We start from the raw sequence: 26,768 nt of genomic DNA, 5'->3' as shown, positions 1-26,768 counted from the left end.
AAAAAAAAAAACCCTTGCACCGGCCCTGACCATGGTATGCACTTCATTTTTGTCCCTTTGAGGTTGTAACCACATATGGAACAATCCCTGAATTAATGAAAGTTTGATATGTTTAAATCGGTTAAAACTATGATTAATGACAAACTCAGACAATTACAATTATTTAAATGTCCTTTTTCCATTGCTTTCACTTACAAGACTTAGGTTGGGGGACGGTAAATTTTGTTTGCTTCCTCTCAAAATTGAGAGAATCCGGTTTGTTCGCATCCCATGCACGTCACGCAAAGAAATAGAGGGGGCGAGACAGAGAGGAGGGCAGTAAAAGTCATCCTAAGCTTCCGGTCCCGATATTTACTAAACACAGTCAGGAAATCCGTCAGAAATGATGTATCTACATTACAACCGGAGACTGAACCAACAACTGCACTACCAGTTATAGAGATTGGGAAGGCTATATTCCCTATCCTAACATTCATTATTAAAATATTAATATATTTAATGTACTTTGATCTTTGAGGCGTGTAAATTCTCATTAGGATGTCGTTGTAGAAGATCTCCAATTAAGTCAACACTTAATTTGGTAATGAGGGGAAAAGTGCACCAATACTAGATTGAGGTATTCGATTCCTGGGATACTACTGGGATGACTTGCTTCCAAGAAGCAAGAAATCAAATCACACATGGTATTAAAGTTACAAAAGTCAATTAACTAAATGAAAGCTCATAAGCAATGTTCAACCAAAGAAAAAAGTAAAGGTCAATTTTGATGCTGTGAAATCTCGAAGATAAATCAAAAGTGTTCGATATTCGTTTTTAACTTTATTTCTTAAACGTCCAGATCAGCTTCCCACTTTGCATTTTTCTTACATTACAAATTTTACAGCTTCAAACAAATCATCATTTCAATTGTACAATATGATATGAAAATTGTTTAACCACTGATCTTGTGTAATTACAATAAAAGGCTTAGCAATTGCTTGTTTTTCTTCACAAATATTACTGTAAGCTTACTTCACATTAATTGGGACTGCTGAAAGAACATCTGCCATTAAAGTCCAAGGCCCACCTACGATCAGATCATACAGATGTAGCCTGATGTTGTCTGTGCCGCTAGTGAGAAATTCTCTGTGAGGGATCCCCATTCTGCAGAACCGACCCATGCAGGCAGATGGGGTTTATACGGACCCCGGAGCTGCTGCGTTTTGCTTTTCTTCCTGAGGTTCTGGGGACAGCAAGTCTGGCTACATCTGCATTGCTTATCCAAGCCTAGAGAACTTTCATTCGTTAATGGACACAAGCAAGGGCCACACACCATGGAGACCATAAAACAGCATATAGAATGAGGGGAGAATGCATTTTGATCCTTGGATTTGCACCACATTTGTTATGGAGAGCAAACAGGAAAAACGACAGTTGCGGTAAATGGAATATACAGTATTGAGAATAGGGAAAGGGACTAGTGGAGTACCTCAGGGATCTATACTGGGACTGGTGCTTTTTAATATCTTCATTAGTGACATTACAAATGGTCGTGAAGGAAAACTATACCTTTTTGCAAATGACACAGATCTGCAGCAGGATTGACACTCCACAGGGTAAACAAACTGTATCTGATTTGGGTAGATTTGACGACAATGTAGTGCCAAATATGGCAAAATAATGCATTTAGCTCACAAAAATCCAAAAGGCAAAAAAACGGATTAGAATGGCACTAGAATGTCAACTACTATAGAGGAAAGGAGCGGCTCAGTGAGTAAAGACACAGACTCTGGCACCGAGTTCAATTCCCAGTGTCAGCTTCTTGTGACCTTGGGCAAGTCACCTTATCTCTCTGTGCCTCAGGCACCAAAATCATAGATTGTAAGCTCCACGGGACAGGGACAGTGTCAGCAAAATGTCTCTGTAAAGCACTATGTAAAACTAGCAGCGCCATACAAGAACAAACAATTCAACAAGTCAATTCAAAAGAACTTGGGAGGCATTATTTCAGCGGATTTAAAACTAGGCAAGTACTGTAATGTTACAAAGCAATGGAGTAAGCCAGCAGGATGTTAAGTTGTATAGGAAATGGAATTATCAATAGAGAGGGGTGGTAATGCTATTTTATAGATCATTAGTAAAATCTCACCTGTGTTCAGTTCTGGAGTCCAAATTTTCAGAAGGACAACAAAAACGATTAAATTGTTCCACTCTACACTAAGGATGGGCAAACTTTTCAGTCTGCGCCCCCATTCCTGCTCTCCACCCCTCTTTACCTCTTGTCCAGCCTCTTCTGACGTCACTATGTCATGTGACATTGCGTCGCAATGGCAACGCGACTTCACGTGACCCCGCAGCGGCATTTGATGCCGCGTTACCCTGGCGACGCATCTCCAGAAGCCGCCGGAGATGAAAACGGGCAGACTACGTGGGCAAAGTACACACGCACACATACAGAAATATAACGCATGACACTATTCCCCTGGGTAACACAACATATCCCATTAGAACTCAGAAAATCATAGAGCTCGCATAGGATTCAATGGCAGGTTTACGCAAACATACCCCACCAAAGGGAAAAATGAAGACGGCTACATCTATGTGTAGTACACTCTTAAATGAGGCAATCCAAGCAGGCGTTTTATTGAAGCAGAGGGTCTCCGGAACTGATCCCATTAATATCAGCTCCGGGGACCCACTGCATCCAGAGATAGATCTTCATATGTGCTGCCGGTAGCTGCTTAGCTAGCTTCATGTAATAGCGGGATTTCAAAGCTCCCGCGCCTTGCGGGCCAATAAGAAGCCATTACGTCATCAGGTTCGGCATCCTATTCGCCTACATGACGTGGGAGCTTTAAACTTTGACAAGATACCGCCACCCCCTTTGAAGGTCTGTACCTCGGGAAGCAGGGAGTCCCCAAAGCTGAAATTAATGGTGTTCAGCTCCGGAGACCCCCTACTTCAAACCACTGTAAAAAAATATGTATATATATTATAATTAAAAAATATCAAAATGCATGAATTGGTCCTTTCAGGTAAGGAGTGTCGAGTTGTGCTTAAAAATAATTTCAGGAACCAAATTGTCGTAAAATATATTAAAATAAGTTCACGGGCCATTATCTTTTTACATTTGGAAGGCACCATCATCAATGTGCTGTATTCACACAAAATCAGCATAAGCATCCTTTGATTTAGCAGCTGAACACATTTCAAAAGGATCAATTACCGTCTGAAAAATTGCAGACAAATTTGCGGTGGAAGATAAACACACAAATGCATTTAAAAAGTGTTCTTCAGCGTCACCTTACTTCAATCAATACCCATTACCCTACCAGAGGTTCCTGTAAGAACTGTGCAAACTTCCTGTAAGAATGATTTATTTATATTGTTCTTACCACATAGCATTGCATCTCTAAAATGTGCCGAATATGGCAAGATTAGTCTCCTTAGTAGTGCTATAAACGGACAAGAACAAGAATATAATATGTAATGCTTGAAGCTGCAGGGTATGGCTAGCCTACTTTCTTTAACCCTTACTCATCGTGAAGGGACAGGTCATGGAAATACTGTACCTCTGGCCACGATGGGGTTAAACGCAATCTAGCCATCTCAGCTCTTTGCATAATTGCGGTGCCTTGAAAAGATGCTTAGTGGTGCCATGTTTCTGTTGTAGCGACGAGTGCAATAAAACTTCCGCAGCCAAGTGAAAGCTTTTAGCATGTAATACAGGCTCTACCATTAACAATGTGATATAGATTTAGACGATTTAAAAATGTACGCCTAAAAACTTACTGTAGTTTATAAAAAAAAAAAAAAATGATATAGATAGATACTGTATATCTATCAATAAATCATATACCATACATACAAAGGTCTAAATAAACTTGTCACGAGAATAAGAAAAATAAATAAATAAATACAAATCAGTGGCGTTTTAAAACATAAATCAGTATTTAAGTAGGAACCGGGTAGGTTTATATATTAAAAAATAAATAAACTGTTTTAATGGATAATATATGTACATTTTTCTAAATAGTAGCTAAAGTCACATTAAATATTACAGTAGTCGCTAAAGTGGTAATGAGATACCAGTTGGATAAAAGGGTATACATGAGAAAAAATAAACCCAATGTCAACCTTTAGAGTGCCCTTATGATGCACTGGTATGGAAGAGGCCTCGCTAACCAGGGGCCCTGTTGACGTACCAGGTATGCCATGGCATGCCTGTTTGTTTTCAAGGGGATGATTGGGCAGACCGCTGCGTGCTGATTCTAATGGAATTACAGACACCCTCCAGGTTAGTTTACTCCTACAGCAATCATGTGACCACAAATGCCAGAGGTCCGGTGGCACTTTGGTGCAGTTGTACCTCTGGCACTGCAAAAATTACCTTTTTTTTTTTTGTATGTTGCCATCCTAAACTTTAATATAACAATTAAAAAACAAAAGTAATTTTTAAATGTCTATTTCACAGTTCTCGGCACAGTGAACAGCTAATAAAATCCCCCTAACTCGCATGTAAAAATTACACGTACCTGTATCTACGCAATAACTAAAGGCCTTTTTTTCTCACCCTGATCAAACTGTCAATCTCTATATAGAACTGTAATTATATGAGCATGGGAGAAAAAGCATCAGTGTGTCTCCTAGGAGCAGGTTATCAAATTGTAACCCAATTTCTGAATGCTTTATTGCCTCTAGCTTCCTCATATATCAAATTGTCAATATTGATCACAAATAAATCCCATTATAAAATTTGACCCAAGAGATGAAGAATGCAATATTCCCACTTCTATATATCTGCAGATAAAACACAGAGCACTTGCAAAACAGGCAGTTTAATTAAAAAATATGTAATTGAACCCAAAAACATTGTAATTAGCCTTAACACGCTGTTTTGTTTGACCTGCACAGCATTTTGATTTGACAAATTCTCAAAGTATACTTACTATATTTACACGGCAATGCAAAACAGAACTCAGAAAACAACATAGAAAAGCAAAGCACATTCAGGGTGTAAAAGTTGTATCCTATTCTCTGCAAACACATGCAAAACAAATAAAACCGTCTTGAAGAGCAAAAGGCGCCAATGATTAAATACAATAATAGAAAAGGAAACTGCCGTGCACAAAGACATATGCTAGTTTACACAGATTGAGGCCATGAGAAAATAGGTTACTCATCATAAAACATACAATTTAAAATGAGAGAGACACATACCTATAATATCTTCTATCCTCGAGAATACAACAGCTCGTTCTCAGATTGAGAATCGAGCTACACTTTGCTTTGCAAATAATCTCCTTGCTAGCTACAAGCTTTCTAGTTCTGAAAGTTGGCACTTTCTAAAAAGAAAGGCAGTGCTGGGCACAAGAGAAATACTAACAGTGTAATACTGCATGCAAAGTCCCTCACTATGCTTCCGTCAGTAATAAAGATGGACTCACCCGAGGTCTTGAAACTCTCCTCATTAAAAACAAATTCTAGTTCATAAAAGGTTCACAGCAAGATGGTATATGCGCAAGATCTCTCTCCTTTGTGGGAGTGTCACAATATAAATGCCTAAAACAATTGATGTATGAAAGATGTCCCACAAGATTACAGTGTTGAAGCAAAAATCCATTAGACCTAAAGTCAATGTATTAGGAGGTTTTCATCTTAGCAAACGCAAGTTAAATTATTTAAAGACCTTGTTGTTCAGTAAACGACAGCATATGCTACTCCTATGGATTTTCTTTGTAGGCTCTAGCCAAAACACACCAAAAAAAAAAAAAAACACCACGACTGACAGTTTTGCACTTCTGGTTAAAACCGGTAAAACCCTCCTGGAAATTAAGCATTATTTCGTATTGAGTTTCACCTCTTGCAGCAGCCCAGGCACATGTAGAAGAGTATGGAAACAAAATAAATCCAGATAAAATTTAATTAAAATATGTACATTTTCCCCATTGTTAACACTGATAAACACTGATTTTTCAATAAAATAAAAAAATACTGAGAAAAACCAAAAAAAAACCCACCAACTTTCCCCCAAAAATACATATGTTTAAATTGACACTGGAAACAGGATTCCCTATAGATATAGCATAGGATCCATTCACTAAGACCATCTAGAAATCATATTTATTACTTACCAATTATAATTTCCACTTAATTCTCTATTCATGTAAAGATGTAGCAAGACTTACTATCTATCCCCAGTACTATGACAAGGCGCGATATTGCACCGCGGGAACACTGTGAACCATTGTCCGACCGCGGCAGCCAATGGAATCACATCCCGCTATTTCCTGGGCTTATTTAATCGCAAAGCAGTACCAGTATGTGTCTAGCAGATGGCACAGTAAATATCTTTGTCCATGCCCGCGGTGAGTCTACTGAACGAATTTCAGTGTTTAGGTGTAAAATAAATGATATTTCTCTACTGTACCTTTTAAACATAAGACATCATTTTTTCATAGAGAGCCCCTCGGGGACAGTCACAAACCCAGAGAGGGGGAAAGATGGCGACAGCTTTGAATAAGACACTATTTCTTTAAAGGTCATTCAACACCTCCCTCGCTTTCTTTATACTGTATTTGGTTAACAAAGTGCAACAATTTAACGCCCCTCTGCTAGAAATGTGTAGTCTTTTCTAAGATGGCAAGGAGACGTCTTGACTGCCCCACAGAACCAACGGAGACCCCATGGATCATCCCCATATTACTGCGCTAGCAGTTCCCCGCGGAAATAGTGGGACATGTTGGAAGTTTGATACGGTACCTACTCTAATATGGTACTTGCATGTTGTGCTTATTTACAAATTATATATACACAATATACGGTAGTGTATAAACTCTCTATTAATGTATGTTTTGTAGAGGGACACGGGCCGAGCTAACATGCTCCACCTGCTCAGGCTGCTGAGGAGCACAGACAGCCTCCTTTGCACGAGCTGGACAGAGACCATGACCTCCCACAGTAGCTAGAGGAGGGGGACGGCAAGTACGAGAGGCTGGATAGGGACTGGATTTTGTATACTGATCCAATAAGCATCGTTGCCGGTGTGTTGTACCAAGAGCTGACTGTTCAGCTTCATACAATAGCATGTACAACAAAGTGTATTAAATGTGACTTGTTTTCTTTGAAAAAACTGCAGCCAGACTTCTGGATCTTACTCCTTCAGCGTGAGGAGGTACCATCAACCTCTTATGTAAAGCCTGACAAAGACCCTTCCTCCAGCTCCGACACAAGGAAGAGGTACCCACTCACTCCTCCAAGAAGAGGGCCCTGTAGTTGAAGGAGGTTAAGTTTTATGTAATATATTTTGTTAAATTAATAAAGCAAGTATTACAAAATAATGTATTGTGCAGTTAACAAAAATACAACAATGTAACATCCATTAAAAACCAAACAAGTACAGTATTACTTAACTACAACAGTCCCTCCCCCCACCCACTACCCATTACAAACCAGTAACTCAAACAGGTTCTTTTTCACTATACTGTAGATAGAATGATTTGTCACCTCTCCTACCATTGCATCAGTATCTTCCAGTCCAAAAAAATTATTCTCCAATCTATATGGTTCCATACTTGAATTAATGAAGCCCTTCACATCAGCAGTTCTTTCACCAATAGTGATATTGGCTTCATTTGTGTGATGGGTGTCAATGTCCCAGCAGCTTTTCACATTTGAACTTTTTGATCTGTGCCCATACTGGAAAGTGCTAGACCCGAATTGCAATGCTTGCGGATGCTTTCAAAGGCAATAGTGGTATCTTTGCCTTTACCAATCCTTTTGACTAATATGCAGTTATTTAAGTGCTCTTTTCGGTATAAAAAAAAAAAAAAAAAAGAAACTTGTCAGTATTAATATTGTATTGTGCTGATCATAAAAAAACAACACAGGTAAGAGATTAAACAAACAAAATCTAGCCTTTCTAAATGATGGTCTGGATTGAGGATTTTACGTTTATACTGGATAAATATATACCAAGGATCCTCCGCTTGTATGAATTTCAAGTTTATCCTTTGCTCCCCTTGGATCTTACAGTCTGTAATACACCCTACAAAAGAAATGCATAAGTAAACACACAGAGGGGTTTAATACCCACATTGAATTATCAAGATAAGGTGTTATTGCACTATTCATTGAATAGCAAGATGTGTGAACACTGGAGGAGACCATACCAAGGACTGTGGAGCAAGACTGACAAGCCGCTTAGGCTGTAATTTGAGTGTCATCCATGATGGATGTGTGTTCGTTGTCTTTTGCTGCTAGGCAAATTGTGCCTAAGATACCCCATGCTACCGAGACTGAGCTACAAGAAAGTTGCATCCCGGAGCAGTTACCTGTGCCTGTTTGCCAAAGCACACCTGCGGCAACTGAACCACAGAGACATAAACGCACCTGTATCCCAGTCAGTGAGGATCCAGAAGATGACAGCCCTCTCCATAATACCCATGGAAACTTTGAACAGATACTGTATGCTACTGTACATTCTGCAGGGGACAGCCACATAGATTTTCCCAATTAATCTTCCAAAACTATGTGGCTTTCCAACTTTATGCCGAGTGGGACAGAAATGTGAACTTTGATGGCTCCTGTGGTAAGAAGGCTATACCAAACAATTTAAGGAGTGCTACTTTAGATTGGGAAGCAGTATAAATACCCTACTGCATTATTCAAGAACGTCAAAGACCCTATTCCAGCATCTGAGGACTGTGAGATTTATTTTATAATTATGTTGGGGTGCAACTCAGTAATGTTCAAGTGGAGTAGTTTGGATATGCCACTTTTAATTAATTTATTTATAAAATGTTTTACCAGGAAGTAATACATTGAGAGTTACCTCTCGTTTCAAGTATGTCCTGTTCATAGTTAATATGACAAATAATACATGGTTACAAATACAGTTACATAAATGAACAGGTTATACATTATATACAATACATTGCATGCACAGTTAGAGAAGATGTATATTATAGGCTTATGTAACAGTTACAGACCAGATTAAGAGACAGCCTTAGTTTTGAAAGAACTTAAACTGGTGGTGGATGTGAGAGTCTCCGGTAGGTTGTTCCAGTTTTGGGGTGCACGGTAAGAGAAGGAGGAGCGGCCGGCTACTTTGTTGAGCCTTGGGACCATGAACAGTCTTTTGGAGTCAGATCTCAGATGATAAGTGCTGCATGTGGTAGGGGTGAGGAGCTTGTTCAGATAGGTGGGTAGCTTGCCCAGAAAGTATTTGAAGGAAAGACAGGAAAGGTGAACTTTGTGCCTAGACTCGAGTGATGACCAATCTAGTTCTTTGAGCATTTGGCAGTGATGTGTGTTGTAGTTGCATTGGAGAACGAAACGACTAATTGAATTGTAGAGGGTGTCAAGTTTGCCAAGGTGGGTTTGGGGTGCCGAGCCATATACTATGTCTCCATAGTCGATAATTGGCATTAGCATCTGCTGTGCAATACGCTTTCTGACCAGCAGGATTAGGAAGGATTTGTTCCTGTAAAGTACACCTAGTTTGGCATAGGTTTTGGATGTCAGGGTATCAATGTGAATTCCAAATGTTAAGTGGGAGTCAAACCATTCGCCCAGGTATTTAAAACTAGTACCAGGAGTTAGGGTGGTGTTAGCGTTGGTTCTGATCTGGAGCTCAGTCACTGGAAGCTTTAAAAATGTAGTCTTGGTCCCAAATACCATTGTTACAGTCTTGTCAGTGTTTAAAAACAGTTTGTTTTGGGAAATCCAGTTTTTGAGTTTCAAAAAGTCAGACTGAAGTTTGTGTTCAAGGTCGAAGATGCTATGGCTGTGTGCATATAGGATTGTGTCATCTGCATACATGTGTATTGAGGCTTCCTTACAAGCTGTGGGAAGATCATTGATGAACACTGAGAAGAGTAGGGGGCTGTAAGGAATCGGGGAACACGCCCCCTGCGGCGTGCTCCCTCCTTACCTGCCGCATCTCAGTTCCCGCTCTCCTTATAGAGCATGCACGCACCCGCGGTTCCCTACTCGTACCACGGAGCCCGGCCACCCCAGTCGCATCACGCATTCTCACGCGTGGCGCGTACACGTGATGGCGTGCGCCGCCCTCCAGCTGCAAGTCAACTTCACGCCCCCTTGTGGCGTATTCTCTACAGATGCCTAGTTTCTCTGATGTCTCTCTGTATGGCATGCGCCGTCCTCTAGCTGCGAGTCAAGATTCCCTGTTGATTCTGTGTGGAGGGCGCTGTCCTCTTGCCTAGTTTCCCTGATGTCTCCCTGTATGGCGTGCGCCGCCCTCTAGCTGCGAGTCAAGATTCCCTGTTGATTCTCTGTGTGGCGGGCGCTGCCCTCTAGCTGCGAGCCTACCTTCCTATGCATCGCTGCCTCTAAGTCTCTTGGATTGCTCGGAGTTCGATCCTTAAGAGGGGGGTACTGTAACGATGCGCGGAACACGCCTCCTGCGGCGTGTCCCTTCCTTACCTGTTTACTTCTGATCGCCGCCCTCTAGCTGCGAGTCAAGATCCTGTGTCTTTAAGGATTCTGAAGCAAGCAACGCCATCTTGCTTGCTGGCAAACCCTGCCCTCTTCCTCCTGACAGGAAGTAAGCCTCTCTTTGACTTTCTCTCTGCTATTAGTCTTTTGCTACCAGCCCTGGTGCCTGCTGGTACTCATCGCATACTGTTCCTGCCTGGACCTCCTTGGGACCTTTACTTCTCCTGTGGATTCCGGAAGACTGGGACAGTCACTCTTATACTACTGAGGTTAGTTTACCGTCAGGTAGTGTAGGTACCTGCTTAGTAGGGTTCACCTTGACGTGGTAGCAGGCTTATAATTCCTTGGCCAATGGATTAGACTAAGAACCCTTATGTTATGTTTAGTTTCGCTGCACCTTGCTGTTTTTGTTACTATGCCTTTAAGAAGTCTGGACGTTCTCCAAGAAGCAGTCCTTCTCTGGATGTTACCTTGTGCTCTAGACTCTATGCCCATGTTCCTGTACCATGTTCCTGGTTTCCGTTTCCAGACTCCCGTGCTGAAGCGTTGGCTTCCCAGCAATCCCCGCGTTGGTGCCTGAGAACGCGCGCAATCCCGCTCTGCTGTCAGAGCATGCGTGCACATGCAGCTGGATCACTCGTGTCTCTGAGTAGGCACCGCATCTCCGGACGCGTCGTACATTCTCATGCGCGCGGCGCGGTCACGTGACTACGTGCGCCGATCCCCAGCTGCGCGGCAACTTACTCCCTTCGTATCCCCTGCGGCCTCCCCACCTCGCTACCGGGTCCTCCCCTTTTCTCCCTGCGCTTGTGAGGAGAGCACAAGCGTGACAGGGGCCCAGAACAGAGCCTTGCGGGACACCACAGGTGATATCCAGGGGGTTGGATTTAGAGCCTGAGATGGACACATGTTGGTATCTACCCGATAGGTAGGACTGAAACCAGTTTAAAGCATGCTTCCCTATTCCAGAGCTCTGGAGTTTGTTAAGCAGGATAGCATGATCAACAGTATCAAAAGCCTTTGCAAAATCTAGGAATATTGCACCAGTGAGTTGACCCCGTTCCATTCCACACTGGATTTAATTGCAAACTTTTAGCAGGGTAGTTACGGTAGAGTGTTTGGGGCGAAAGCCAGATTGGAATTGGCTAGGGAAATTTGTCTTGTTATAGTAATCGCTTAATTGGGAGTGGACACATTTTCCCATGACTTTGGATAGGATTGTGAGAATTGAGATTGGCCTGTAGTTTGAGACAGTGTTTTTGTCCCCACTTTTGAAGATTGGGACAACTCTGGCAGTTTTCCAGGTATTAGGGATATGGCCTGCAGATAGGATAGAGTTGACTATGGAAGCAATTGGTTTGGCAATTGCTGGGGCCTAGGTCTTAGGAAAGTCTTAGGAACCTAGATTGTAGTAGGTCAGGTCCACATTGGGTACTTAGTTAATTAATTCTGTTGTTCATTTCATCCACACCGTAAATAAGTTATAGTGAGTAAAAGGTGACAAAAACCCTCCACCGTATGAGTACGGTGTGAGTACATTCAAATGTCTGACAGGTCTGCAACCTGGTTTTCATCGTTATCTCCCAGAATAAAGTGCTTCCACTGCAGCCAGTAATTCTGTAAAATGACATGCAAATGCGCACACAGTGCTCATGCAATGCTCCACTGATGCCTTTGTTTTAAACCTTGTTTTGCAGATTCTGAAGGTTTCTCCTCAGTCAATACCTTGTTCGTGTAGAAACCACATCCAGCGACAAAAATATCACTGCTGGCAAATTAGGATGCCTGCATTTTCGGCATCTCTTTGCAATGTCGCTCCTGCATCCAGTAGGCATAGGGCAGGGGTGCACAACTCCATTCCTAAAGGGCCACCAGCAGGCTAGGCTTGAAAGGATATCCCTGCTACAGCACAGGTGGCTTAATCAAAATAACTGAGCCATCTGTGTTAAAGCAGGGATAGCCTTAAAACCTGGCCTGTTGGTGGCCCTTGAGGACTGGAGTTGTACACGCCTGGCATAGAGTGTGCATGTGCAGTAATTGTTGGCAGATACCACGCACAAAGTCAATAGAGTTACATAAGCATTCCATACAGTATACATAAAGCGTGCATGCGCAGCATTATGACACAGTAACTCCGTGTTTAATTAATGCATCTATTTCTCGATTATCTTACAGGTGAAACAGTACAAAAGACAGCCAGGGAATGTTGGTAGAAGATTATATTATTTTTTCCGTGAGTGTTATTTCTTTAACTGTATAAAGCACTAAACATTTTCATTAATTTTTCACCGATATACAGTACAATACAAGTTTCTCTAATTTACTTGAATAAATATATCAATTTTAAAAGACTTATCTGAAGTTTCCCAGCATTGAAATTGTGTGTGGGAAAAAAGGGGCGAGTTACATTACACAGAACAGTAAAAAAAAGTGCATTACCGTAGCTATAGCTTCAGAATACTGTGCATTGAATTTGGGTTAAAGACGATATCACCGCCTATCGTTACTGCATAATACTACAGCATTTGACAGCTGTCACTGGGCTGCGATATTCTGAGTACCATCAGTGAATTTCAAATGGTTTTGTGTGGTATAGGAACAGTAGGTCTTGCTGCAGCTGTTTCACTTGACTGACACTTTTGTTATCATCTTAGACTTTCCTATAGTTCTTACAAGTTTTATTAATTATGCAAGTTTTATTTTTCTGAGATTAAAAAAATAATAATATTACATTACCTTTTTTTACTGCATCTCTAACACTACTGGCTCTTTTCTGTAATACCAATACCTGGCTCCCATATTTAACTAAAACCATACAACTTAAATGACCAGTTCTGCTTGTTACCTTTTTTCCAATCGGGAAGCTAAATATTACATATGTGGCTCCATGGTTCATATTAATTGAAATGGGGAACTAGCAGTGTGTATATTGACAAAGTAATACTATTACCTTTGTTAACTGAATGTAATGCAGCCAATTATTCTTGAATTCTTTCAGGGTAATTCAATATACTTTGATGAAGTCATTCTGGCGGTTATCGGCCGAAAACTCCCTTTGAAGTATATTGATGTACCCCTTAGAGTGCAGCCATTCTCTGACTAAGCTGCCTACTACTTTCTTTTCTTTGTTGCAGGGGACTAAAAAGTGACTCAGAGGTAATGTCACTACCTTTGAGGTGGGTGGATTTGGTTTGAATCCCCAGTGTCTGCGGTCTTTGGACTTTAACCCGGTGCTTCAGGAACTAAAATTAGATTGTAAGCTCTACACGCTCAGTGCTATGAAATAAATACAAAAATACATGTCTTGTTCATAAAGGACTAAAAAGACTGTGGGCAATGCAATATCTCATATTGCCTTTTCCATGTAATTACTACAGTTGGCATGCTGCACTAACACACACGTAAAACAAAAAGTCATATGCTACAACATATTCCTATTTTCACCTTAAAATAAACCTTCCAGATTCAATGACATCGATTTTCCAGCTACCGAACACTTCAAATAACAGGAGTGGCATCAATAAAGAGGCGTTGACGAAGGAAGATTTCCGAAATGAAGATGCAGAGCTGAAGGTCTTCGTTTCCACTACAAACATCTCCCCTCTTGCTAATGAGCAGTACCCGATTTTCAGACAGCAAACAAACGAATGTGCCGCTGTTGATTACGCACTTAAAGCAGCAAAACATGTGAAATCTTATGTTTAAAAAATAAATTAAAAATCAGTAGTATTAGATAGTTACCATTTATTTTAATTTTTTTTACTCAACTCAAAGTCATTTTAAAGTATTCTTTGATTTCTGTAGCATATTTTAGCACCTCCCCAGCAGTGCAAGATCTGTGCAACACTTTCTTGTTTGTGATAATTTGTTGCCTATATTCCCAGCAGTTTGTGTTACAAATATTAACAATAATGTTACCTAAGTAATATAAGGATACATTGTAGCTGCTGAGTTACTACAGGCTGAAGGATTGATTGAAACAGAAAGGCGGCCATTATGTTAGTCACACAATCAGGATTTTGACAGATTTATAACAGGAGCACCAAACTATTGCTAGCTTAGGTAAGAGTATAGAATTACACATTGTCTCATGCACACATAAGAAAAGAAAAAAAAGGGGAGAATGAAGTATTGCTGCTTTAATACACCCCATGCAAGTCACATTTCATAGCCAGATATGAAATTAAATCTGCCACAGACTGGGAAATTCCTCCCCAAGTTAAGAATGCTTGTCCAGTGAAAACTACAAAATAGCAGTTAGACCTCTGTTAGCTCCGGCAGCCAATGAGGAGCAGCAACGTTGCGACTCCCTACTTGTGTCCTCAAGCGGGCAAAAAACAAAAAACATGAAAAAGGTCGGAGGGGAAATAGAACAGCCACAGGGACAATATAACAGGCCAGTGATCCCCATGGCTCATGGTAATAGTAAAGAATAATTACCTAGGTATATATTTAGTCACACTTAATTTCACCACCAGCATTTATTGCTAGATTTACATTTCTTTAGCAGGTATCTTTAGCACTGTCTTAATATTTTTTGTTTATGTATTGTAGTTTATAACTTTGGAAAGCAATTTTAGCTTTGTATTATTATATCTAGGACAATGATGAAATCTTGTGAAGAACGTTTAGCTAAAAGGAATTTATATGTACAAACAACAGCAGTTAACAATATCAAAGCATGTTTTTTTTTTTTTTTAAATTAGAAAAATTGTCCAAAGATGAAATGAGGAACTGGTGGGATTTAATATCCCTGCAAAATTACTTAGACACAATCTTGTTCCTAGAGCAGGGGGGCGCAAACTTTTTTCCCTGCGCCCCCCTGACGGCTGTCCCCTCACTCCCGCGCCCCACCCAACCCCAACTTACCCGCGCTCCGGCGTAATGACGTCACGTTGCCATAGCAACGTGATGTCACATGACCTCGCAGCGTCATTTTGACGCCGCGTTGCCATGGCGCCGCAGGGAGGAAGCCGCCGGAGCCACGGTAAGTTAGGTTTACAGAGGCCCTGCAGCTCCCCCGGCACTTAATTTAAGTGCCTTCGGGAAGCGCGCGGGGCCTCTGTAAACCTCGCGCCCCCCGTCGGCAGTGTCGCGCCCCCCCTGGGGGTCGCGCCCCACAGTTTGCGCACCGCTGTCCTAGAGGACTAAGACTGATTAAACAACCGATACAATAATACAATTCAAACCAAAACGAATGTTAAACCTGTTGCCACTAATGGTTACATACACTTATCGAGTAATCATTACAAAAAGTGGCCAGATAACATCTCAAAGAGCCAGTTTCTGAGGATCAGGAGGAATTGTTCTTTAGAGTCGGATTTTGACATAGAGAGTCAAGCATTAGTCAAGAGATTTTTGGCAAAGGGATATGGTAGAGGACAGGTACAAAAGATTTTGGAGTCTGTGAAACAAATAGACAGGGATTGACTTCTGGAACAATCTCGGAACAAACTAGGTAGATTTTATGTTAAAAACAACCAGTTGACTCACCCTATGAACTCCCTAAATGTATTACTAAATGTATAATCCATATGCACACAAGATCAAAAAAGTACTCAACAAACATTGGAGAATTGTAAAAAGTGATCCCTTTATTGGTTCAAGATTACGTAAACAAATCCCTATGGTGTTCAAAAGAGCAAGGAATATGAAGACCATCTTGGCGCATAGTAAATTAAAATCAGTGAAGTCCAATAGTCTAGCCATTAAGACCCTTGTGTATGGCAACTTTCGTTGTGGTAGAGCAGCGGTGCGCAAACTGGGGGGCGCTAGATATTCTGGGGGGGAGGGGGAGTCGCAGCAGTTATAGTGGACCGCACGAGGCCTCTATAATACACTTACCTTCCCTTCCACACATGGTGATGTGACGTCCCATGACCCCGCGCGTCATTTGATGCCGGGGTCGAGCAGGGGGGGGGCGGTGTGGGGGGCACGAGGCAGTGAGGAGAGCAGGCAGGGGTGCGCACGGGGAAACTTTTGCACACCCCTGTGGTAGAGAACGTTGTATTACGTGCAAGTACCTCAAAACAGCACAGAAAGCTGTTTCACACAGTGATCATTTAGAACATTCTGTGATAGGCCACATTAACTGTTTGTATATGTAATTTCATGTAGCTGTGGACCACAGTATATTGGGAGGACAACATGCACTTTAGCAACAAGATTCTTCGAACATCATTAGAATGTAGTAAGGGGCTTCCAAATGCAGAGTCTATCAAAAGACATTTTTTGCAAATACATCAGAAAGAACCTCAGTCTATGACTATTATGGGCTTGGAAGCCATTCCTCCCTCACTATTAGGGGGTGACAGATTTAAGTGGCAGTATGCTAAAGAAACCTATTGAATTTATACACTGGGGACTTTGTCCCCCAAAGGGTTTAATGAATGCATTGATGCAAGTACCATAGTTTAGACCTTTGCCGGGTCCCTCTGTCTCTGCGTATGGGAGTCTAATTTAGGGAGGTCTGGGTTGAGCAGTTACTGCTCACTTCCTTTGTGTTATATATACTCATTTTTTTAATGAATTTATCATTAAATCCTATGATTATTTTAGGTCTAGTCCAGATTTATGATTTGATAGTTAAACGTAGTCCTTTTACAAATTGTTATATTCCGCTGGCCCTCTCTATTCCTATAACATCCTGCTTTGGCAAGTTGTCATTATCATCTTTCTGATGGACTCTAAATTTGCATGTGCTGTCCAAATAGACCTCATAAAAGGGCGCACTGAAAGATCTATCCTTTTTCGTGTTCTGCTCATTATAATTATACATTTTTTTCCAGAGTACTGTTCATTGGGGTTTGGTACTCCAAATTGGTTATGTATCATAACTTAAAGTTATTCTAATTATATAAATTTCAACTTGACATTTTTAATCATTGTTTCTACCAGTTGTATTGAGATACCAATTTATTATTATGAATCTTTGTTTATTAATTCGTGATATATTAATCCATGTAATGCATTATTTTGGGGCTATTTTGGTTATTACCCTATAGATGTTGGTATTGTAATTTTAATAATTTATAATAAGGAACTACTGTGATGCTGATTTGCACTTGATTAGCTCCAGCTGGACTTTTTATGATTTAAATAGGGGCATATCCAAGACAGCCTTAACCTCTGAAGAAGTTGCATAGATGCAACGAAACGCGCAAGGCGATATGCGGCTCCAACCCAGGCTGCAGTGCTACCTCACTTCGGACCAGAACCCCACTAAAGACAGACTAGATCACAAAGGATCAAAGATCTAAAAGGACAAAAGTGGAACTGAGAGAGGGAGGAACAGGTCTCGAGTGCGCCATCTCCACTTCCGGTTGTAGGATAACCTCCACACCGTGGAGCAAGCTAGAGGGAGATGGTGAGGTGCCAAAAGCAGCCGAGTCGGAGTTTGAGTATTTCACTCTTGAATGCATTTTATTCTTTGTTTTTTTGCGAGTTGAACCATTGGAATTTACTTTATTGAAATAGTGCAAGCAATATTTCACTAGGAGAGTGTTCTCTCGATCTCATAAAAAGTGTTTTGCTGCAATGAGCTGCAGGCCCCTCAGGCAGTGAAAGGGTTAAGTACAATGTACACAATGTATTATTATTTTTGTAATCGTAAATAGTGATAGAATTAAACAAATGTTGGCATTGGCACATGGCTTAGCTGTTTCGCATCCCTCAATCATCACATAATGTATACACATATAGGCATATAGGGTCTGGTATGATATAGGTGCTTTTATAGTTACACATTTAAATAATAGTTCACATTTTAAATGTAGCATAAGGCTGAAACACACATTAAGCGAGTCACAAATAAAAAAACAATACTATAAAACTGAAACCATGAGAACCATTAATAATCTTTTCATAAACGTTTTTTTTTAACTTTTTTTCACAATGCTGTTATTAGAGAATACAGACAATTGACACAGAGGGCTTAGAAACAAAAATGTCAATCATATTAAATAGAGGGCCAATAACTCAATACATTAAAATGTGAAAATAGTGACTCCCTTTGCCAACCACATGTACAAATATTTAATAATAAACAAAGATAAAAACAGTAAAATGGTATTTATACCATTTCACATAGCTAAGCTTTGGTACAAGTACAGGTTTAGGATGGATCATAATGCTTGCTTTCGTGGTTTTATCTATAATCTAATATGCTGTAAGTATACTGTCGCGGCCCCTTTAATCCTCCTGCTTACCCGTAAAAATGCGGGGATTTTCTCCGTTTCTCACGGAGTTTCCTGCGCGTCGGCCGCATCAACAGACAAGCGCTAATGGCGCTTTACATTGAAACCGCCCGCTGCGCGGGAAAACGTACAAAAAAACGCCGCATCTGCCCGCGTTTTTAAAAATCCCGCGGTGGCGCCCGCAGGAGGTTAAAGGCGGCCACCACTGTAGGTACTGCATATTTATACACATGTGAAATAGGTGAACAAAAGAAAAGTGCGCAACAACAATATATAAATAACGTGATGAATGTGATACAATTAAATAGGTGACCTTGTGTATAGTATGAATATTTATGGAGCGTCTGCAGCTGTGACACCAGGGATGGCTCTGGTCCCCCCTAAATGCACACAAAAAAACAAGAAACACAGCGCACAACGCTCATAGTGCATTAAATGATATCTTTAGTAACCAAAATAAGAAGGTAAGTATTGTGCGTACATAAAACAAAATTTAAACAAGCATTTCAGGGTTATTGTTACCCAAGCACCAACGGACGCCTGTGATGGTCTCGTGGCTCTCTCCTTCTCACTCCAACAACCTCGATGTAGGGCCTGGAAAATCTCCACTCCAAACGCTGGTGTTTTGGCCTCTCGTCCTGCAGACTTGCGACGAAGTCTCGCGATCTTGTGACGTCACAGACCCGGAAGAAGCTCTCGACCAGGACGCAAAACCGCGTGTACTCCGCTGCTCCGTTATACACGAGATTTATGCAGTGACGGGCACAACGCATATAAGCGGAGGTCTTTTTCTGGACTGCTGAAGCTGCACTAGCCTTTCCCTAAGGCGAGAGGCCAAAACACCAGCGTTTGGAGTGGAGATTTTCCAGGCCCTACATCGAGGTTGTTGGAGTGAGAAGGAGAGAGCCACGAGACCATCACAGGCGTCCGTTGGTGCTTGGGTAACAATAACCCTGAAATGCTTGTTTAAATTTTGTTTTATGTACGCACAATACTTACCTTCTTATTTTGGTTACTAAAGATATCATTTAATGCACTATGAGCGTTGTGCGCTGTGTTTCTTGGTTTTTTTGTGTATATTTATACACATGTATGTATGTGTATGTATATATATATATATATATATATATATATATATATATATGTGTATATACACACACACTCTCCAATATGAAGGTGATATTTAATAACGCAACGTTTCGGCTCATGCATGAGCCTGTCTTGAGAGAGGCTCATATAGCCGAAACGTTGAGTTACCTGTATTACTGTAAGTATAATTTTCATATAGGAGTGCCTGTCGTTTCTGGTTACTATACTTATTTAGCTGGACAGTATGCACTCTGTTCTACAGCTGTTGATTTTTTTGTAGTGTGCCCTGCTATTGTTTAGGAAGCAGCGGAGGATACTGTTACTTGATAACTTTTGCAGCAACCATGATTGTCCCTGTTTTCATAAAAATGGAAACAGCTGAATAAGTACTTTGGAAGGAAAGGGATTACGTTCCATAATAATGTAAAACACCTGTACGGGGTATGACTGCTCTCCCTGGAACTGCAAATACCAAGTGATGCAGCATTCTAGTGTACTCAGCACCTGGCAGGGGCGTTTCTCCCATTAGATTTCTTCATCTTTTATGCTTCTCAAAGAAGAAAGTAGGTGGGATTTGGGGATTTCTGCTTTACCTGCTGATTTATTTTTTTGTTATTACTTTTTTCTTTTTAAATAAAATTTGAACTAGTGGGTTCTCCGGAGCTGGACCACGCTATTTTCTTCATTTGTTTTTCAGCTTTGGCCTTTCCCGTTTCCCGAGACACTTATCGGTTTAGTTGGTGGCGTTTATGCTTCCTTTTGGGAAATCAAAATGGCTGCCAAATTTCACAGGCCAAAAGGAATGACAATGCGGCTTCTAATTTGATGACATTGGCAGCTCTATTCCAATATCCAGGATTAACACAGACAACTAATCTAGTAAGTAGAACGTTAACCAGGGGGAGGGAAAAGGTCCCAGAGCTAAAAATAGTGCAGTTCAGCTCTGCATTACTCCCCCAGTTCTGTAAAGAAATCAATAGGCGATAGGATTAGTGCTTCAACCCTTCAAGTGCCCAAATACATACTCGGAACGTCATAATGGCCGGCATTCTAGGGGGGTATGAAATACAGAGGGCGTCATGCACTAAACGTTCATTTTAGAGAGAGGAAATAACGATCATCACTGAATGCGATCGAAAGGGAAATGGAGTATCTTCCACCTCCATTCCCATCCTGGCGGTCTGCCCACAATGATGTAATTACTACACCAAGCGATCACCTGGTTGAGTGGCGGAAGACCGGTGGCACTCGGGTTCTGCCGATTGTCCAGCACTCATAGGGTTAATAAGGATATGGGTTTGCAAGTTGATATTTAAGCAACACAATATAATGCAGTATAGCCCAATGAGGTCACAGCTATAATTCCTTACATTTGGCAGAATCTATTTCTGAAAGCCTGCAAAGTTCTGAATACTGACATTTTAACATAAGAACTCAACAACCCATTCCAGCTGTCCATTTGTTCAGGAAGTAAAAACATAGCAAACATGCACTGTGCGCTCTTTATGTAAGAAAATTATGCAAACACAAACTACTGTGGTACCTGTAAAACTGCAGTTGGCGCTTGGGACTCCCATATCGAGCACTTGGAAAGCATAGGGGAGAGAGAAAAAAAAAAAAGAGAGAGAGAGAGAAGAAAGATTCCACACATCACATTGTGAATGCTGAATATCCAGTGCTGATTAATCAAATAGGCTTCCCAATTCTCAGCTGATCTGTTTGATACAGTACAACAGCGCCACCAAGGGACCAAAAAACAAAACAACCCACAATATCAACAAGGCTAAATATTTTTCATAGCATTTATTCTTTCGTTTATCATGTATGTGTGTAGGTTGCTTGAATGCATAATGTATTAGCCGAGATCTTAGTTCAATTTATTTTGCTAGATAAACAGATTTACAGTAAATGATTCATGGCCAATGCAAATATTTTAGCACTTAAAATAAAACACAAGATAAATATGAAGTCGACCTCTCTCACACACACACACACACACACACACACACACACACACACACACACACACACACACACACACACACACACACACACACACACACACACACACACACACACACACACACACATTGATAAATAACATTTTATTTAAAATACTAGTTAGAATACGAGACATCTTTAAAAAAAAGCAAACAAAAAAACAGACAAAAACATGAAATTGCACTTACAAATAATAAAAACATTGCTTATTAATAGATTACAGAAGCCTCAACTTCTGGCCCCACAGTGGGCTGATCAGCGGCATTGAGGCAGTCCTGGCTGGCGCTGTCGCACTCCTCAAACATTACACACTAGGAGTCAGTGTTGAGTTCCAACAGCTGCTTGCTTCTGCCTGATCCTGCAGGCTCCATCCACAGGCCTCAAGCACTATGCGTCAGCAGCAAACCAGGGACTCAAATCCTGCCTAGAACATCACCTTTCGAGTTCGGTATTTTAGGCTACTTGCTCAGGGGGAATGTGCTGTAGGTCCTGGAGGGTGCCCTTATCAACGGATTGGTAGCCCTAGCAACTAATGGGCCACTACTTATTGTTAACACAAATGGGATAATTTCCCTGCAATATGATGGTAAATAATTCATTTGATTATATGTCATACCTACTGGACGGAGGCACACCTAAGGACCCCCACTGCTGGATTGCATGGACGTTGCAGCTTCAAAAGTGAGTCACTTGCTTGCTACATGTTTTCCTGGCTATGATCTTTAATGAGATTTTGGTATTATCTAGGGTGAGTTATACACTTAGGACTCCTGGTGTTAATGTGTGTCAATTTCTCACTATGTGGTGAGTTCACTATCCAGGAGTCTACACCCAATACCTGTTGTCTTCAATCAAGGATTTATCCTAGGGATCCTTCTACAAGTATTCTTTATTCATTCAATTATATTTTCTGTTATCGGTCTTTAGCACCACGCATTTACATTCTACACTAAATATATGAGAGAATAAAACAATTGACACAATCTCAAACTATATTATAAGAATTTAATTTGTAACACAACCAATCTCTTGGAGACACTTAATACAAAACAGTAATACATCTATAATTATGTACATGTTTATTATATATGTGGGTTATATTTTTGTACATTTATCAGCATACATGTATGTATTTTTATAAACATACACTAGTAAAAAATATATATATATTTTCAAGCTTCTCTGATAAATGGCATTTTACCAAGATTCTCATTGTTAATTTTCGAAAAAGGAGTTTTCACAGTAAAAATATTATTTTGTCCAAGCTTAAAAGTGTAAATTGAAACTGATTTGACTGTCTTTAAATCTAAAACCTTTATACCTATAAGGCCATTATGATGATGTTCGAGAAAATATATGGAAACACCATAAAGAACATTCTTTTTGATAATATGTTTCTGGTCCAGGAAGCTCTCTCTCAAAGTTCTTTATCCTGCTTATATATATTAGAGGCCACAAGGGCACTCCAACATATAGATGACAAAGTATTGCAATGAATGAAATCCCTTATCGAAAAAAGATTGTCCTGAAAAGAGACGCAAGACTACGTTTATCTTTATAAAAATGAAGTAGTCTGTCAGGTTTCTCAGGCAACCAAAAAGTATTTTTATTGTTAGAAGATTTTAATGCCTTTCGATCACTGTGTGATAAAAAGATTTGTAAAGTTCTCGGCTCTCTTATAAATAATCCTCTGTTTATCATTAATAACATCCTGGAAACTTGGGTCACACTTGACGTTCCAATGTTTGTTGAGAAGTCTATGAATATCTTCAGCTCTCCGACTGCATTTGATAATAAAATAGATCTTGCATACTGGAAAAGTCCCATTTACCCTCTTTATATTCCAATTGGTAAACGATTAGCTGTGTCAAAGGCTTCATTAATAAGACTCTTTGTACCCACCTCCCACTCCTTTGTGAATGTCACCTTCAAATCTTTGGCTTGTGATACAAAATCAATGTGTCTGGAACAATTCCTTTTCCTTTTCAACTGTTGATATTGCCCAAAAGGAATGTCTATGTTGTATAAGGATTACGATCGGCTTCCAAATATCTGCTCACATCTGCAGATTTATAATAATCACAGCAACTATTTTAATCTTTCTACTTAGATTTGTAAACGGGATCTGAAACAAATTGAAGGCATCTATACCAAATAAAAATTATATATCATATACATATAGGATTGCCAGGTGTCCGGTATTGAACCGGACAGCCCGGTATTTGGTTACTCTGCCCGGTAAAAAATGAGAGATAATACCGGACATGTATGTATATGCCGGTATTACCTCTCCGGACGTAGCAACCAATCGTGGGATTTCCCCTGAGAAGGGATAGACCAGGGCTGCTGCTGCTAGGCAGCTTCATCCATCCTGATTGGCTGTTGCTGTGTAATGCAGCCCATCAGGATGGAGGTGGCAGGAGCCTGGTTGGTGGGGCCAAAGAGCGGAGGAAAAGCATGGAACAGAGAGGTGAGCGGTGTGTTTTGTGTTGTCCTGTTTTGTGTGTGTGAGTGTGTGTGTGTGTGTGTTTCTCTTGCTGTCCTGTGGGGGTGATAATGATAGGATGAAGGGAGGGGGGGTTGAGAGAGGATGAAGGGAGAGGGGGTGAGAGGATGAAGGGAGAGGGGGTGAGAGGATGAAGGGAGGGAGGTGAGAGGATGAAGGGATAGGCGATGAGGGGGGATGAGAGGATGAAGGGGGGGTGAGAGGATGAAGGGAGGGGGGATGAGAGAGGATGAAGGGAGGGGGGATGAGAGAGGATGAAGGGAGAGGGGGATGAGAGAGGATGAAGGGAGAGGGGTGAGAGGATGAAGGGAGGGAGGTGAGAGGATGAAGGGAGGGAGGTGAGAGGATGAAGGGAGGGAGGTGAGAGGATGAAGGGAGAGGAGATGAGAGAGGATGAAGGGATAGGCGATGAGGGGGGATGAGAGGATGAAGGGGGGTGAGAGGATGAAGGGAGGGGGGATGAGAGAGGATGAAGGGAGGGGGATGAGAGAGGATGAAGGGGGGGATGAGAGAGGACGAAGGGAGGGGGATGAGAGAGGATTAAGGGAAAGGGATGAGAGGATGAGAGGAGGGGGGTATGAGGGGAGGGGGGTGGAGGGTGAGAGGATAAAGGGAGAGAGAGGATGAGGAGGGATGCAACAACCTTGGAATTTGTGGGAGGAGCATTAAGATCAGTATTGCTCGCCATGTACAGTATGACTGCAGGTAAGTTATTTATAAATGATCTGACCATTGCGTAATTTGTTCTAAATTTCACTCAAAGCATGCACCAATGTGCACTATTTCATATTCTATTTCCTAAAAAAATCCTCGGAAGGGCGCTCCCTCCCAAGAATCCTCCCCAGATTTTTTACTAAACAGAATATAAATTGGTCAATACTTGGGAGTGAAATTTAGAAAAATTACGTAACAGTCAGATCATTTACAAATAGCATTCTTCCTCACTAACTATTCTCGCGCGCGACGCACCATTTTGTCCAGTATTTTTTTGACAAGCCACCTGGCAACCCTATATAAATACATTTTCTACAGTAAAAGTTTATTATTTAATATCCTATTCTTCTCCCACTATCCCATGAACAAATATGCAAAACTCGGGGTGAATCACTTTCTCATTACTGTGCCTCCGATTTAGATTATTGAACTTTTTGCTTCTTTCGTTACATAACTTATTAAAATCCTCATTAACCAATTGATTTTAAAAAAAATCAAATTTTTCTTATGAGGCTGGATAAAAAAATAAATAGATTTTTGCTTGAAAAATAAACACATCCAAATCCAAAAATGGACATACACGTTTCCTGGAACATAAACAGAATATTATCAAAAATAATGTTCTTCGTGGTATTTCCAGACATTCTCGATCAGAATAGTGACCCTATAAGTTCAAAGTTTAGAGGTTTAGAGACCTTCAAATCAGATTCAATGGGAGATAGCAGATTCTATTTACTCTAAACAATAACCATGTGGGATTTTTACTATGCAAACTCTTTATGAAAGGTCTAAACAAGGATCTTAATAATACCATTTATTAGAGATGCTTAAAGATACCCAATTTTTTAAATAATGTTTTTGAGCAGTGTATTCAGGCATATTTGTGTATCTTTGTATACATTTTTATTATATACTTGGATTATATTTTTGTACAAAGGAAGCTAATTCTATTACATGTTACCAAATGTATAAATTAACAATAGGTAGTGGCCTATCTGTTGCTATGGCTACAAATCCCTTGATAAGGCATACAGCATAAGTGTCCGGAGGAAGTAGTGTGCTCTGCAAAACGAGTGGTATCTTCACGGAATTGTGAGCCCCTGTTTTACTGCTGAAGTGGAATACTTAAGGGCCGAGGATGGAGTTGCTGGAACACAACACTGATGCGTGTCGTGTGGGCCGTCCTAGACAAAGGGGCGCAGAGGTTGCACTTTCTGTTTAGAGGCGTTTCTTGTACTGTGCCTCATTTTGAAGCATAATTTTTTGGACATTGGGATTTTATTTTACACACACACACACACACACACACACACACACACACACACACACACACACACACACACACACACACACACACACACACAAAAACACACACAAAAACACACACACACACACACACACAAAAACACACACACACACACACACACACACACAAAAACACACACACACACACACACACACACAAAAACACACACACACACACACACACACAAAAACACACACACACACACACACACACAAAAACACACACACACACACACACACACACAAAAACACACACACACACACACACACACACACACACACACAAACACACACACACACACACACAAAAACACACACACACACACACACACACACACACACACAAAAACACACACACACACACACACACACAAAAACACACACACACACACACACACACACACAAAAACACACACACACACACACACACACACACACACACACACACACACACACACACACACACAAACACACACAAACACACACACACACTCTATAAGATTACACAAGTGAACACTCTA

At 40.8% G+C, this 26,768-nt stretch overlaps 1 protein-coding gene across 9 annotated transcripts in view; it reads right to left on the bottom strand.

Moving 5' to 3' along the window:
* KCNAB2 (potassium voltage-gated channel subfamily A regulatory beta subunit 2) overlaps positions 1-26,768 on the bottom strand; it is a 189,057-nt gene that overhangs the window by 89,328 nt on the left and 72,961 nt on the right. For 4 of the 9 annotated variants that reach the window (XM_075604953.1, XM_075604958.1, XM_075604954.1 and 1 more), the window contains exon 3: positions 21,265-21,306. The exons of the other annotated variants lie outside the window; for them this stretch is intronic. In XM_075604953.1, the coding sequence (XP_075461068.1) occupies positions 21,265-21,306 (42 nt within the window). The remainder of the gene's footprint in view (positions 1-21,264; positions 21,307-26,768) is intronic. 9 annotated transcript variants of the gene reach the window in all.

The sequence above is a fragment of the Ascaphus truei genome, chromosome 6 (assembly GCF_040206685.1).
Source record: "Ascaphus truei isolate aAscTru1 chromosome 6, aAscTru1.hap1, whole genome shotgun sequence".
Taxonomy (NCBI): domain Eukaryota; kingdom Metazoa; phylum Chordata; class Amphibia; order Anura; family Ascaphidae; genus Ascaphus; species Ascaphus truei.
The sequence above is the reverse complement of the archived record's forward strand: the minus strand, read 5'-3'. Positions and strand labels throughout refer to the sequence as shown.